The sequence below is a fragment of the Oncorhynchus mykiss genome, chromosome 2 (genome assembly GCF_013265735.2).
Source record: "Oncorhynchus mykiss isolate Arlee chromosome 2, USDA_OmykA_1.1, whole genome shotgun sequence".
In the NCBI taxonomy this organism is placed as follows: Eukaryota; Metazoa; Chordata; class Actinopteri; order Salmoniformes; family Salmonidae; genus Oncorhynchus; species Oncorhynchus mykiss.
Genome location: NC_048566.1, coordinates 77,117,476 through 77,131,526, shown reverse-complemented (window position 1 = coordinate 77,131,526; position 14,051 = coordinate 77,117,476). Strand labels below are relative to the sequence as shown.

At 41.5% G+C, this 14,051-nt stretch overlaps 1 protein-coding gene across 3 annotated transcripts in view; it reads right to left on the bottom strand.

Annotated features, from left to right (window-relative positions):
• Window positions 1-14,051, bottom strand: part of LOC110502025 (SH3 and multiple ankyrin repeat domains protein 3-like) — a 296,396-nt gene that overhangs the window by 28,318 nt on the left and 254,027 nt on the right. For all 3 annotated transcript variants that reach the window (XM_036955942.1, XM_036955945.1, XM_036955949.1), the window contains 3 exons: window positions 4,668-4,750; window positions 2,318-2,442; window positions 2,044-2,179 (listed from right to left, as the gene is read on the bottom strand). In XM_036955942.1, the coding sequence (XP_036811837.1) occupies window positions 2,044-2,179; window positions 2,318-2,442; window positions 4,668-4,750 (344 nt within the window). The remainder of the gene's footprint in view (window positions 1-2,043; window positions 2,180-2,317; window positions 2,443-4,667; window positions 4,751-14,051) is intronic.

Genomic DNA, 14,051 nt, shown 5'->3' with positions numbered 1-14,051 from the left:
CTAGCAGCTAAGCTAGCTGCTACGCCAAGCAGCTCGTCAGACTTTTGGTTGGCAGGATCCCTGAACAGATGTAACGGTCCCAGCAACTGAGGCTAACCAGGTCGTGGGATCCAAATTCAAAAGGTAACTAGTACCTAAACTTTTTCATTAGAAGACATTTTTAGAGACTTTCAAAACAACAAACCGAGATCTCCCTTGTTTCGCGTTCAGCACACCTCTCTGATCCGTTTCTGTCTCCGCCCTCTCACACTCTATACTGCCCCAAACACACACTGTACACTCCTGACCTGAGTCCTCTAATGAAATTAGAGGAAGTGGGGACTTCATCATAACCAAGCGGTAGATCTTCAGAACAAACTCATTTCTTCAAATTAGGTGGATAAATACACCGTCATCTCAGTGTAATCAAGTGTATTACTGTTGTCACTGTCATTAACCACTGTCAAAGCATTACTTAAATAAGACATATTCCATTTTAATTGTCAAAAATGATAACTTCTTGGGAAAATACAACATCCTGGACAGTGGTGGAAAAAGTACCCAATTATCATACTTGAGTAGAAAGTGACTCAAGTAAAAGTGAAAGTCACCCAGTAAATCCTACTTGAGTAAAAGTAAAACAGCATTTGGTTTTAAATATACTTTAGTATCAAATGTAAACATAATTGCTAAAATATACTAAAGTATCAAAAGTAAAAGTATAAATCATTTCAAATTCCTTATATTTAAATTTACGGATAGCCAGGGGCACACTCCAATACAAATAATTTGTGTTTAGTGAGTCTGCCAGGTCAGATGCAGTAGGGAAGACCAGGAATTTTCTCTTTAAGTGAGTGAATTGGACCATTTTCCTGTCCCGCTAAACATTCAAAATGTAACGAGTACTTTTGGGTGTCAGGGAAAATGTATGCAGTATAATGTACATTATTTTCTTCAGGAATGTAGTGGAGTAAATATAAAAGATGGCAAAAATATAAATAGTAAAGTAAAGTACATATACCCTTTACTTTAAAGTATTTTTACTGATCCTGGATATGCAAATCGTCCTTATTGGGTGGATTCACGCAACTTCAATCCCAGCAACAATACATGTCTGTCATGTTCAGTTCCAATCACAGACTGACTACTCAGAGACCTCCATATCGACTGTTATATCTTTCCTCTCTCTGTCTCTCTCTCACACTTTCTGTCTCTCACTTTCTCTCACTCTCTCTCTCCCTCTCTCTCTCTCTCTCTCTCTCTCTCTCTCTCTCTCTCTCTCTCTCTCTCTCGCTCTCTCTCTGTGTGTGTGTGTGTGGACCCCTTTTTCCTATACTTGTGAGTACCAAAAGTTCTCACAAAAATAGTAAACCAACTAAAACCTCAAAACCTCAAATCCTGCAACCGGGTGATCAAATTAAGATCCGACACGTGTATCTGTCTGTCTCGCTCACCCAAGGAGACACACACACATACACTTTCCCGAGGTCTTCGTAGCAGGAGAGAGTGGGAGCTGTTTAGCACAGGGATGAGATGAGATGCCGTTGACATGGAAACCACATGAATTTACAGTGTGGCAAAGTGGTGAAATCACCTTGATGACAGGAACATTCAGATCCTTCTCAAATATATCAGGTCATCTAGTGCCAACTGCCATATCCATGACAACCTACTAATACAGAACCTAGTATTAAAGAACCTAATGGCTATATGCTAGAGATCAATGACATGGACCAGCTAATAATGTGACACTGAACTGAAGGAGAGGAGATTACATCTGCAATGAAGGACAGGCAGTAGTGGAAGTCCCATTTTTCAACTTGTCCACTCCAGCACACCAGGGCGAGTATCAACACAAAGCATCTCAGAGTAGGAGTGCAGATCTAGGATTTGTCCATTTAATCTTATTAATTATGATCTAAAAGGCTAAACTGATCCTAGATCACCACTCCTACTCCGAGACGCTTTGTGGATACAGGCCCAGATATACATGATATGATCCCAGGAGTGTAGATACTCATTATATCTGACTCATAGCAACTTGATGAGGGACATGCTGCTCACCTTTCTTGCGGACCACCTCCTCAGACTCAGGTTTGCGTGTGACAGAGACCACCTTCATCAGCAGACTGTTGCCCCCCTGTCTGATCAGAGACACCACCTGCTTATGGCCCACCTTCACCACGTTCACTCCGTGCACCTGGAACACACACACGCACGAATGCCACACACACATATACACACGGCTGGAGGTCAGCAGACAGAGACCTGAGAGGCAGTGAGGCTAGTCCATGGGGTTGGAGAAGAGACAGGAGAAGAGGAGAGGGGGTGTAGTTACCTCTATGAGGAAGTCTCCTGTCCTAAGCCCAGCCCTCCAGGCCACTCCCTCCACGTCGACAGACTCCAGGTACTGGAGGGCAGGGAATGCAGGTGTTGGGGTGAACTCCTCAATAGGCGTCTCAGCTGGGAATACACAGAGAGAATGACCAAATATCCAAACATGGATAGATGTTTGAACACAAGAAATACACATACAGTATTAATTTTGGAATCCACCGTAAGGTACACTGAATCGTGAGAGTATCACCCACGCACATCTGCCATGGAAAAGAGAACACACCTTAAGCTCATAGAGGTACACATAGAAGTAGATACACACTGCAGCCTGTAAGTGAATGTGGGTTTATAATAGAGTGAGATTGCTTATTATTATTTATTTCACCTTTATTCAACCAGGAAGGTCAGTTGAGAACAAGTTCTCATTTACAACTGCGACCTGGCCAAGATAAAGCAAAGCAGTGCGACAGAAACAACACAGAGTTACAAATGGAATAAACAAGCGTACAGTCAATAACACAATTGGAAAAAAAAGAAAGTCTATATACAGTGTGTGCAAATGGCGTTAGGAGGTAAGGCAATAAATAGGTCATAGTAGCGAAGTAATAACAATCTAGCAGATTAACTGGAGTGATAGATGAGCAGATGATGATGAGCAGATGATGGTGTGTAAAGTAGTGATACTGGTGTACAAAAGAGTAGCAAAGTAAATAAAAACAATATGGGGATGAGGTAGGTAGATTGGGTGGGCTATTTACAGATGGACTATGTAAGAACGGTGAGGTGGTGTGACATGCAGGGAGAGATCCTTTTACTCAACCGTATTACTTTAATCACTCTCACACTGAAAATCAGATTACACACACACACACCTTAGGATAGAGCTACCGTGAACTCCACACACCCTTCATTTAATCCAATTGAGTCTGACTATACCACTTAAAAAGGAGAGCTCCCAGAGGCACCTGCAATATGTGTGTGTGTGTGTGTAACATGACCCCACTATGAAAGACAATGATGGAGGGAGAGAAAGAAGAAGACAAGCAGAAGAGAGGAGAGAGGGAGGGATACATCTAGAGTGGGGGAAAGTTGACTGATGGAAATTGGAAAAGGAGGAGAAAAAGGTAGACAAATTGAAACATTGAAAAGAAAGCTATTGGCTCTACATTAGACTCCATGTCAACTGTTTGTTGATCAGGAGGAAAGCTACAGACTAGTCTCTCCCTCTCTCTCCAGCCTTCATAGCTTTAGTGTTTAGAGGTAGGGAAAGGAAGAGAGCAAGATAAAAAAAAAGTAGCGTAAGAAAGAGATGTAGAGACAGAGAGAGAGGGGAGAGAGAGGTAGTAGCCCAGGTAGGTAGCCGAGCAGTTAAGAGCATTTGGACAGTAATGGAAAGTTCGCTGGTTCAAAACCCTGAGCCAATTAGGTGAAATATTAGTCGATGTGCCCTTGAGCAAGGCACTTAACCCTAAATGCTCCTGTACATCACTCTGGATAAGAGTGTCTGCTAAATTACAAAAATATAAATATAGAGATGGAGGAGCAGCAAACACACTCTGACTCCTGGGTTTGGTGCCCGCAAGGGGTTGCTATAGTAACCCGCATGGGGCGCTGGAACGTGCAGTAGTGTGTGTGTGAAGTAGTAGAGGATAAGGACTAATAGTAAAGCTGAGAAAGGAATAAAGAAGAGGGAGGTAAGGTGTGAAAGAAAGAATTAAAGAAAGACAAGAGAAGAATAGAACAAAATAAAGACAGTGAAGGAATCAATGAACGAGAAGAAATAAAGATACAAATTGGAGAGAAATCATGTAATTTCTGTCTCCCTGAATGCAATGTGTGAGGAGTAGATGGGGATTCAACGGACAGTTCATTTTAGGATGACGCCACCACAAAGGCTAGACAGACACACACATACACACACTCAGAGAGAGACAATGTGGTATTGATCAAAGCCAGTCGTGTTGGTTCATAGGTAAATAAGTCATACTGTGTGACTCAGTGAAAGAGGTCTAGAACTCCTCACATCAACCCACCACATCTCATACCCCACACTCAGAACACCTGCAGAGGTGCTCACAGACCTGTAATGACACACACACAGACAGCCTATGACATGAAGAAAGTAGCTAGCAGGGCCTTGGAGGCAGCAGTGACAGTGATCAAAACAGCCTGCTTTAGTAATAAGGTATAAAGTCAAGCTTTGTGAAAATATGTGTTTGAAGCTCCAGGCTGGTCCTGGAGGTATAGAGAGAGAAGTTGTCTGTTCCAGTCTTATGGCCCATCACTAAAACACTTGATTAATTAGCAAAGGTATTCACCTAGGTGTGTGTGTGTGTGTGTGTGTTTTCTACCTTTGGCTCCCCGCAGGACGAAGCCGAAGCCTTCATTTTCTTTCTTCTGCAGCATAGCATTCTTCTCCTCTATGATGTAATCACTGGAGAGTAGAGAGGAGAGGGACAGCAAGTAAGAGTCCAGCAACAAGTTCACAGAGAGAAGAGACAAAGCGACAAAGGGGGAATGAAGAAAAGGGGAGAGAGAGCTAGGGATGGTAGAGAAAGGGGGACAGGGATGGGAGGAGAGGGACAATGAGAGAGAAAGAGGTAAGGAAAGAGAGGGCTAGATAGAGGAGAGAAGGGGGGAGGATAGGGAGCAGAGAGAGAGCTGGGTGGGGGGGGATGTAGGGAGAGAGGAACCCAATGGCTTTGCAAACAAACACACCCGAACCTCCTTCTCTGATGACCCAATCAACTTAAAAGCCTAGCTCAAGGTTCTCTTGGGGCTGTACAGTACCTAGATTGTGTGTATTTGTATATGTGTGTGCGTGTGCATGTGTGTGTGTGTGTGTGTGTGTGTGTGTGTGTATATGTACAGGATAGTACTAGCAAATGCAATGTAATTATGTGTAATGCGGGTCTTTCATCACCAGTGTTGTCTGTGTGTTCCCTCCTAATGACTGAAATTCCAGGGATAGGAGATAAGAACAGAGGACTTAGCATCTCCCATTCAGGAGGAGGAGGAGGAGGAGGAGGAGGAGAAACAGGAGGAGAAGAGGAAGCGGAGGAGGAGGAGAAAGAGGAAGAAGAGGAGTGCGTGCTTGCTTGCAGAGAAACATTAAATGATCTCACAACTAATAAGAGTCGTCACAAGTGTGCGTTTTTGTTTATGTGAGTGAGTGAGTGTAGGTAAGAGCGAGTGTGTATGTGTGTGTGTGTGTGCGTGTGCGTGCGTGTGCGTGTGTGTGAGTGTGAGTGTGAGTGTGAGTGTGCGTGTGCGTGAGTGAGTGAGTACAATATTATGTCAGTTCATACCAGACAATTCAATCCTCAAAAACAACAGCACATGTATTCCCAGCGACATTCTAGCACTCTGAAGCCACACAGTAAAAGTAGCAACATGTCCCATTCTCAGCAACACCCATATACTGTTGACTGACTGACTGACTGTCAGATCCCACGGCTGACACCAGACAGCCCATAGAGTTAGTGAAGCAGAAGAGTGAGGGTGTCAGTGTCGCGAAAGTCTCTCTGGTTACTAGACATCTCAACACCATACACACTGGCATGGGAGATCTGGAGTTTGAACTTGTGTTAACAGTTTGCCACGCCTGCTGCCCAGCAACTTACCCAGGGCAGATAGAGCCCCTGCTGACAGGGCCTGGAGACCCGTGAGAAATACTCCTGTGTCAGGGGGCAGAGGTTGCAGAGATACAGTATCATGCTAAATACAGAGAGATATACGGTGTATAGATATGCCTATAGTTCAACATCTCTTCCTCTCCTCCCTCTCAGCCTACATCCTGCATATCCAACTCCAGCTTAAACCTTTTCCCCTCCATAGTGCCAGAATACCTTGCTTTATGTTTCCATTCAACCAACCATGTTCTCAATCTCTCTGTTGCATTCACAATTCTATTTCATGAACTCCCATTTAGATACAGCTCAACTCAGGCATTTTGAAAATACCTTCCATATATTCATATGCAAAAAAACACACTGTAGCAGAATCATATCACACAATGTACGTATGTATAGTCTTACAAAGAATAATGTTCCATAATCCCTCTAAGTAGCAATTCACAGCAGAATGCCAAAGACTTCCATTCACATACAACTACATTCTATAGACTTCCATTCACATACAACTCCATTCCACAGACTTCCATTCACATACAACTCCATTCCACAGACTTCCATTCACATACAACTCCATTCCAGACTTCCATTGACATACAACTACATTCTATAGACTTCCATTCACATACAACTCCATTCCACAGACTTCCATTCACATACAACTCCATTCCACAGACTTCCATTCACATACAACTCCATTCCACAGACTTCCATTCACATACAACTCCATTCCACAGACAACTCCATTCCACAGACTTCCATTCACATACAACTCCATTCCAGACTTCCATTCACATACAACTCCATTCCAGACTTCCATTCACATACAACTCCATTCCACAGACTTCCATTCACATACAACTCCATTCCACAGACTTCCATTCACATACAACTCCATTCCATAGACTTCCATTCACATACAACTCCATTCCATAGACTTCCATTCACATACAACTCCATTCCACAGACTTCCATTCACATACAACTCCATTCCAGACTTCCATTCACATACAACTCCATTCCATAGACTTCCATTCACATACAACTCCATTCCACAGACTTCCATTCACATACAACTCCATTCCAGACTTCCATTCACATACAACTCCATTCCATAGACTTCCATTCACATACAACTCCATTCCACAGACTTCCATTCACATACAACTCCATTCCAGACTTCCATTCACATACAACTCCATTCCACAGACTTCCATTCACATACAACTCCATTCCATAGACTTCCATTCACATACAACTCCATTCCACAGACTTCCATTCACATACAACTCCATTCCAGACTTCCATTCACATACAACTCCATTCCATAGACTTCCATTCACATACAACTCCATTCCAGACTTCCATTCACATACAACTCCATTCCAGACTTCCATTCACATACAACTCCATTCCATAGACTTCCATTCACATACAACTCCATTCCATAGACTTCCATTCACATACAACTCCATTCCATAGACTTCCATTCACATACAACTCCATTCCATAGACTTCCATTCACATACAATTTAATTCCATAGACTTCCATTCACATACAACTCCATTCCACAGACAACTCCATTCCACAGACTTCCATTCACATACAATTTCATTCCATAGACTTCCATTCACATACAACTCCATTCCACAGACTTCCATTCACATACAATTTCATTCCATAGACTTCCATTCACATACAACTCCATTCCACAGACTTCCATTCACATACAATTCCATTCCAGACTTCCATTCACATACAACTCCATTCCACAGACTTCCATTCACATACAACTCCATTCCATAGACTTCCATTTACATACAACTCCATTCCATAGACTTCCATTCACATACAACTCCATTCCATAGACTTCCATTCACATACAATTCCATTCCATAGACTTCCATTCACATACAACTCCATTCCATAGACTTCCATTCACATACAACTCCATTCCACAGACTTCCATTCACATACAATTTCATTCCAAAGACTTCCATTGACATACAACTCCATTCCATAGACTTCCATTCACATACAACTCCATTTCACAGACTTCCATTCACATACAACTCCATTCCAGACTTCCATTCACATACAACTCCATTCCACAGACTTCCATTCACATACAACTCCATTCCAGACTTCCATTCACATACAACTCCATTCCACAGACTTCCATTCAAATACAATTTAATTCCAAAGACTTCCATTGACATACAACTCCATTCCATAGACTTCCATTCACATACAACTCCATTCCAGACTTCCATTCACATACAACTCCATTCCATAGACTTCCATTCACATACAACTCCATTCCACAGACTTCCATTCACATACAACTCCATTCCAGACTTCCATTCACATACAACTCCATTCCATAGACTTCCATTCACATACAACTCCATTCCACAGACTTCCATTCACATACAACTCCATTCCATAGACTTCCATTCACATACAACTCCATTCCACAGACTTCCATTCACATACAACTCCATTCCAGACTTCCATTGACATACAACTACATTCTATAGACTTCCATTCACATACAACTCCACTCCACAGACTTCCATTCACATACAACTCCATTCCACAGACTTCCATTCACATACAACTCCATTCCACAGACTTCCATTCACATACAACTCCATTCCACAGACTTCCATTCACATACAACTCCATTCCAGACTTCCATTGACATACAACTACATTCTATAGACTTCCATTCACATACAACTCCATTCCACAGACTTACATTCACATACAACTCCATTCCACAGACTTCCATTCACATACAACTCCATTCCAGACTTCCATTGACATACAACTACATTCTATAGACTTCCATTCACATACAACTCCATTCCACAGACTTCCATTCACATACAACTCCATTCCACAGACTTCCATTCACATACAACTCCATTCCACAGACTTCCATTCACATACAACTCCATTCCACAGACAACTCCATTCCACAGACTTCCATTCACATACAACTCCATTCCAGACTTCCATTCACATACAACTCCATTCCATAGACTTCCATTCACATACAACTCCATTCCACAGACTTCCATTCACATACAACTCCATTCCAGACTTCCATTCACATACAACTCCATTCCACAGACTTCCATTCACATACAACTCCATTCCAGACTTCCATTGACATACAACTACATTCCATAGACTTCCATTCACATACAACTCCATTCCACAGACTTCCATTCACATACAACTCCATTCCAGACTTCCATTCACATACAACTCCATTCCATAGACTTCCATTCACATACAACTCCATTCCACAGACTTCCATTCACATACAACTCCATTCCAGACTTCCATTCACATACAACTCCATTCCATAGACTTCCATTCACATACAACTCCATTCCACAGACTTCCATTCACATACAACTCCATTCCAGACTTCCATTCACATACAACTCCATTCCACAGACTTCCATTCACATACAACTCCATTCCATAGACTTCCATTTACATACAACTCCATTCCACAGACTTCCATTCACATACAACTCCATTCCAGACTTCCATTCACATACAACTCCATTCCATAGACTTCCATTCACATACAACTCCATTCCAGACTTCCATTCACATACAACTCCATTCCAGACTTCCATTCACATACAACTCCATTCCATAGACTTCCATTCACATACAACTCCATTCCATAGACTTCCATTCACATACAACTCCATTCCAGACTTCCATTCACATACAACTCCATTCCATAGACTTCCATTCACATACAATTTAATTCCATAGACTTCCATTCACATACAACTCCATTCCACAGACAACTCCATTCCACAGACTTCCATTCACATACAATTTCATTCCATAGACTTCCATTCACATACAACTCCATTCCACAGACTTCCATTCACATACAATTTCATTCCATAGACTTCCATTCACATACAACTCCATTCCACAGACTTCCATTCACATACAATTCCATTCCAGACTTCCATTCACATACAACTCCATTCCACAGACTTCCATTCACATACAACTCCATTCCATAGACTTCCATTCACATACAACTCCATTCCATAGACTTCCATTCACATACAACTCCATTCCATAGACTTCCATTCACATACAATTCCATTCCATAGACTTCCATTCACATACAACTCCATTCCATAGACTTCCATTCACATACAACTCCATTCCACAGACTTCCATTCACATACAATTTCATTCCAAAGACTTCCATTGACATACAACTCCATTCCATAGACTTCCATTCACATACAATTCCATTCCATAGACTTCCATTCACATACAACTCCATTCCATAGACTTCCATTCACATACAACTCCATTCCACAGACTTCCATTCACATACAATTTCATTCCAAAGACTTCCATTGACATACAACTCCATTCCATAGACTTCCATTCACATACAACTCCATTCCACAGACTTCCATTCACATACAACTCCATTCCAGACTTCCATTCACATACAACTCCATTCCACAGACTTCCATTCACATACAACTCCATTCCACAGACTTCCATTCACATACAACTCCATTCCAGACTTCCATTCACATACACCTCCATTCCACAGACTTCCATTCACATACAATTTCATTCCAAAGACTTCCATTCACATACAACTCCATTCCACAGACTTCCATTCACATACAACTCCATTCCAGACTTCCATTGACATACAACTACATTCTATAGACTTCCATTCACATACAACTCCATTCCACAGACTTACATTCACATACAACTCCATTCCACAGACTTCCATTCACGTACAACTCCATTCCAGACTTCCATTGACATACAACTACATTCTATAGACTTCCATTCACATACAACTCCATTCCACAGACTTCCATTCACATACAACTCCATTCCACAGACTTCCATTCACATACAACTCCATTCCACAGACTTCCATTCACATACAACTCCATTCCACAGACAACTCCATTCCACAGACTTCCATTCACATACAACTCCATTCCAGACTTCCATTCACATACAACTCCATTCCAGACTTCCATTCACATACAACTCCATTCCACAGACTTCCATTCACATACAACTCCATTCCACAGACTTCCATTCACATACAACTCCATTCCATAGACTTCCATTCACATACAACTCCATTCCATAGACTTCCATTCACATACAACTCCATTCCACAGACTTCCATTCACATACAACTCCATTCCAGACTTCCATTCACATACAACTCCATTCCATAGACTTCCATTCACATACAACTCCATTCCACAGACTTCCATTCACATACAACTCCATTCCAGACTTCCATTCACATACAACTCCATTCCATAGACTTCCATTCACATAAAACTCCATTCCACAGACTTCCATTCACATACAACTCCATTCCAGACTTCCATTCACATACAACTCCATTCCACAGACTTCCATTCACATACAACTCCATTCCATAGACTTCCATTTACATACAACTCCATTCCACAGACTTCCATTCACATACAACTCCATTCCAGACTTCCATTCACATACAACTCCATTCCATAGACTTCCATTCACATACAACTCCATTCCAGACTTCCATTCACATACAACTCCATTCCAGACTTCCATTCACATACAACTCCATTCCATAGACTTCCATTCACATACAACTCCATTCCATAGACTTCCATTCACATACAACTCCATTCCATAGACTTCCATTCACATACAACTCCATTCCAGACTTCCATTCACATACAACTCCATTCCATAGACTTCCATTCACATACAATTTAATTCCATAGACTTCCATTCACATACAACTCCATTCCACAGACAACTCCATTCCACAGACTTCCATTCACATACAATTTCATTCCATAGACTTCCATTCACATACAACTCCATTCCACAGACTTCCATTCACATACAATTTCATTCCATAGACTTCCATTCACATACAACTCCATTCCACAGACTTCCATTCACATACAATTCCATTCCAGACTTCCATTCACATACAACTCCATTCCACAGACTTCCATTCACATACAACTCCATTCCATAGACTTCCATTCACATACAACTCCATTCCATAGACTTCCATTCACATACAACTCCATTCCATAGACTTCCATTCACATACAATTCCATTCCATAGACTTCCATTCACATACAACTCCATTCCATAGACTTCCATTCACATACAACTCCATTCCACAGACTTCCATTCACATACAATTTCATTCCAAAGACTTCCATTGACATACAACTCCATTCCATAGACTTCCATTCACATAAAACTCCATTCCACAGACTTCCATTCACATACAACTCCATTCCAGACTTCCATTCACATACAACTCCATTCCACAGACTTCCATTCACATACAACTCCATTCCAGACTTCCATTCACATACAACTCCATTCCACAGACTTCCATTCACATACAATTTCATTCCAAAGACTTCCATTGACATACAACTCCATTCCATAGACTTCCATTCACATACAACTCCATTCCAGACTTCCATTCACATACAACTCCATTCCATAGACTTCCATTCACATACAACTCCATTCCACAGACTTCCATTCACATACAACTCTATTCCAGACTTCCATTCACATACAACTCCATTCCATAGACTTCCATTCACATACAACTCCATTCCACAGACTTCCATTCACATACAACTCCATTCCATAGACTTCCATTCACATACAACTCCATTCCACAGACTTCCATTCACATACAACTCCATTCCAGACTTCCATTCACATACAACTCCATTCCAGACTTCCATTCACATACAACTCCATTCCATAGACTTCCATTCACATACAACTCCATTCCATAGACTTCCATTCACATACAACTCCATTCCAGACTTCCATTCACATACAACTCCATTCCATAGACTTCCATTCACATACAATTTAATTCCATAGACTTCCATTCACATACAACTCCATTCCACAGACAACTCCATTCCACAGACTTCCATTCACATACAATTTCATTCCATAGACTTCCATTCACATACAACTCCATTCCACAGACTTCCATTCACATACAATTTCATTCCATAGACTTCCATTCACATACAACTCCATTCCACAGACTTCCATTCACATACAATTCCATTCCACAGACTTCCATTCACATACAACTCCATTCCACAGACTTCCATTCACATACAATTCCATTCCACATTCCATTCACATACAACTCCATTCCACAGACTTCCATTCACATACAATTCCATTCCACAGACTTCCATTCACATACAACTCCATTCCATAGACTTCCATTCACATACAACTCCATTCCATAGACTTCCATTCACATACAACTCCATTCCACAGACTTCCATTCACATACAACTCCATTCCATAGACTTCCATTGACATACAACTCCATTCCACAGACTTCCATTCACATACAACTCCATTCCACAGACTTCCATTCACATACAACTCCATTCCATAGACTTCCATTCACATACAACTCCATTCCATAGACTTCCATTCACATACAACTCCATTCCATAGACTTCCATTCACATACAACTCCATTCCATAGACTTCCATTCACAAACAACTCCATTCCACAGACTTCCATTCACATACAACTCCATTCCATAGACTTCCATGCAAGAGCTTTGACATTCTCTCCTATTCAGCTGCTGTAGCTCTCACATAATCTTCATGACTCACTATGTACCCATTGTTAAAGCGGTGGAGAACTGCTCTCTCTCTCTCCCCAGCAATGCTCTGATACCAAGCGCCTCTCTCCTGACAAGCTGACTCTGATATTTACAGTGAATTTACATCATGACACAGTCCTATAGCAGCTCCTCTTCTACTGTCCTCTCTCTCAGCCTGCACATATGATTTACACGAGAACTAGCACTCATACGCTCCTTTATTACAGACGTCCTATAAAATACATTTCAGAGAGAGACGGACAAGGAAGAGAGGGAGAGACAAACTCAAACACGTGCACAAACACACACATGTTTTGGTAATGGGAGCTTAGTTTTGTATAACGCAAGCAGAATGCACTGACCCTGTCCCA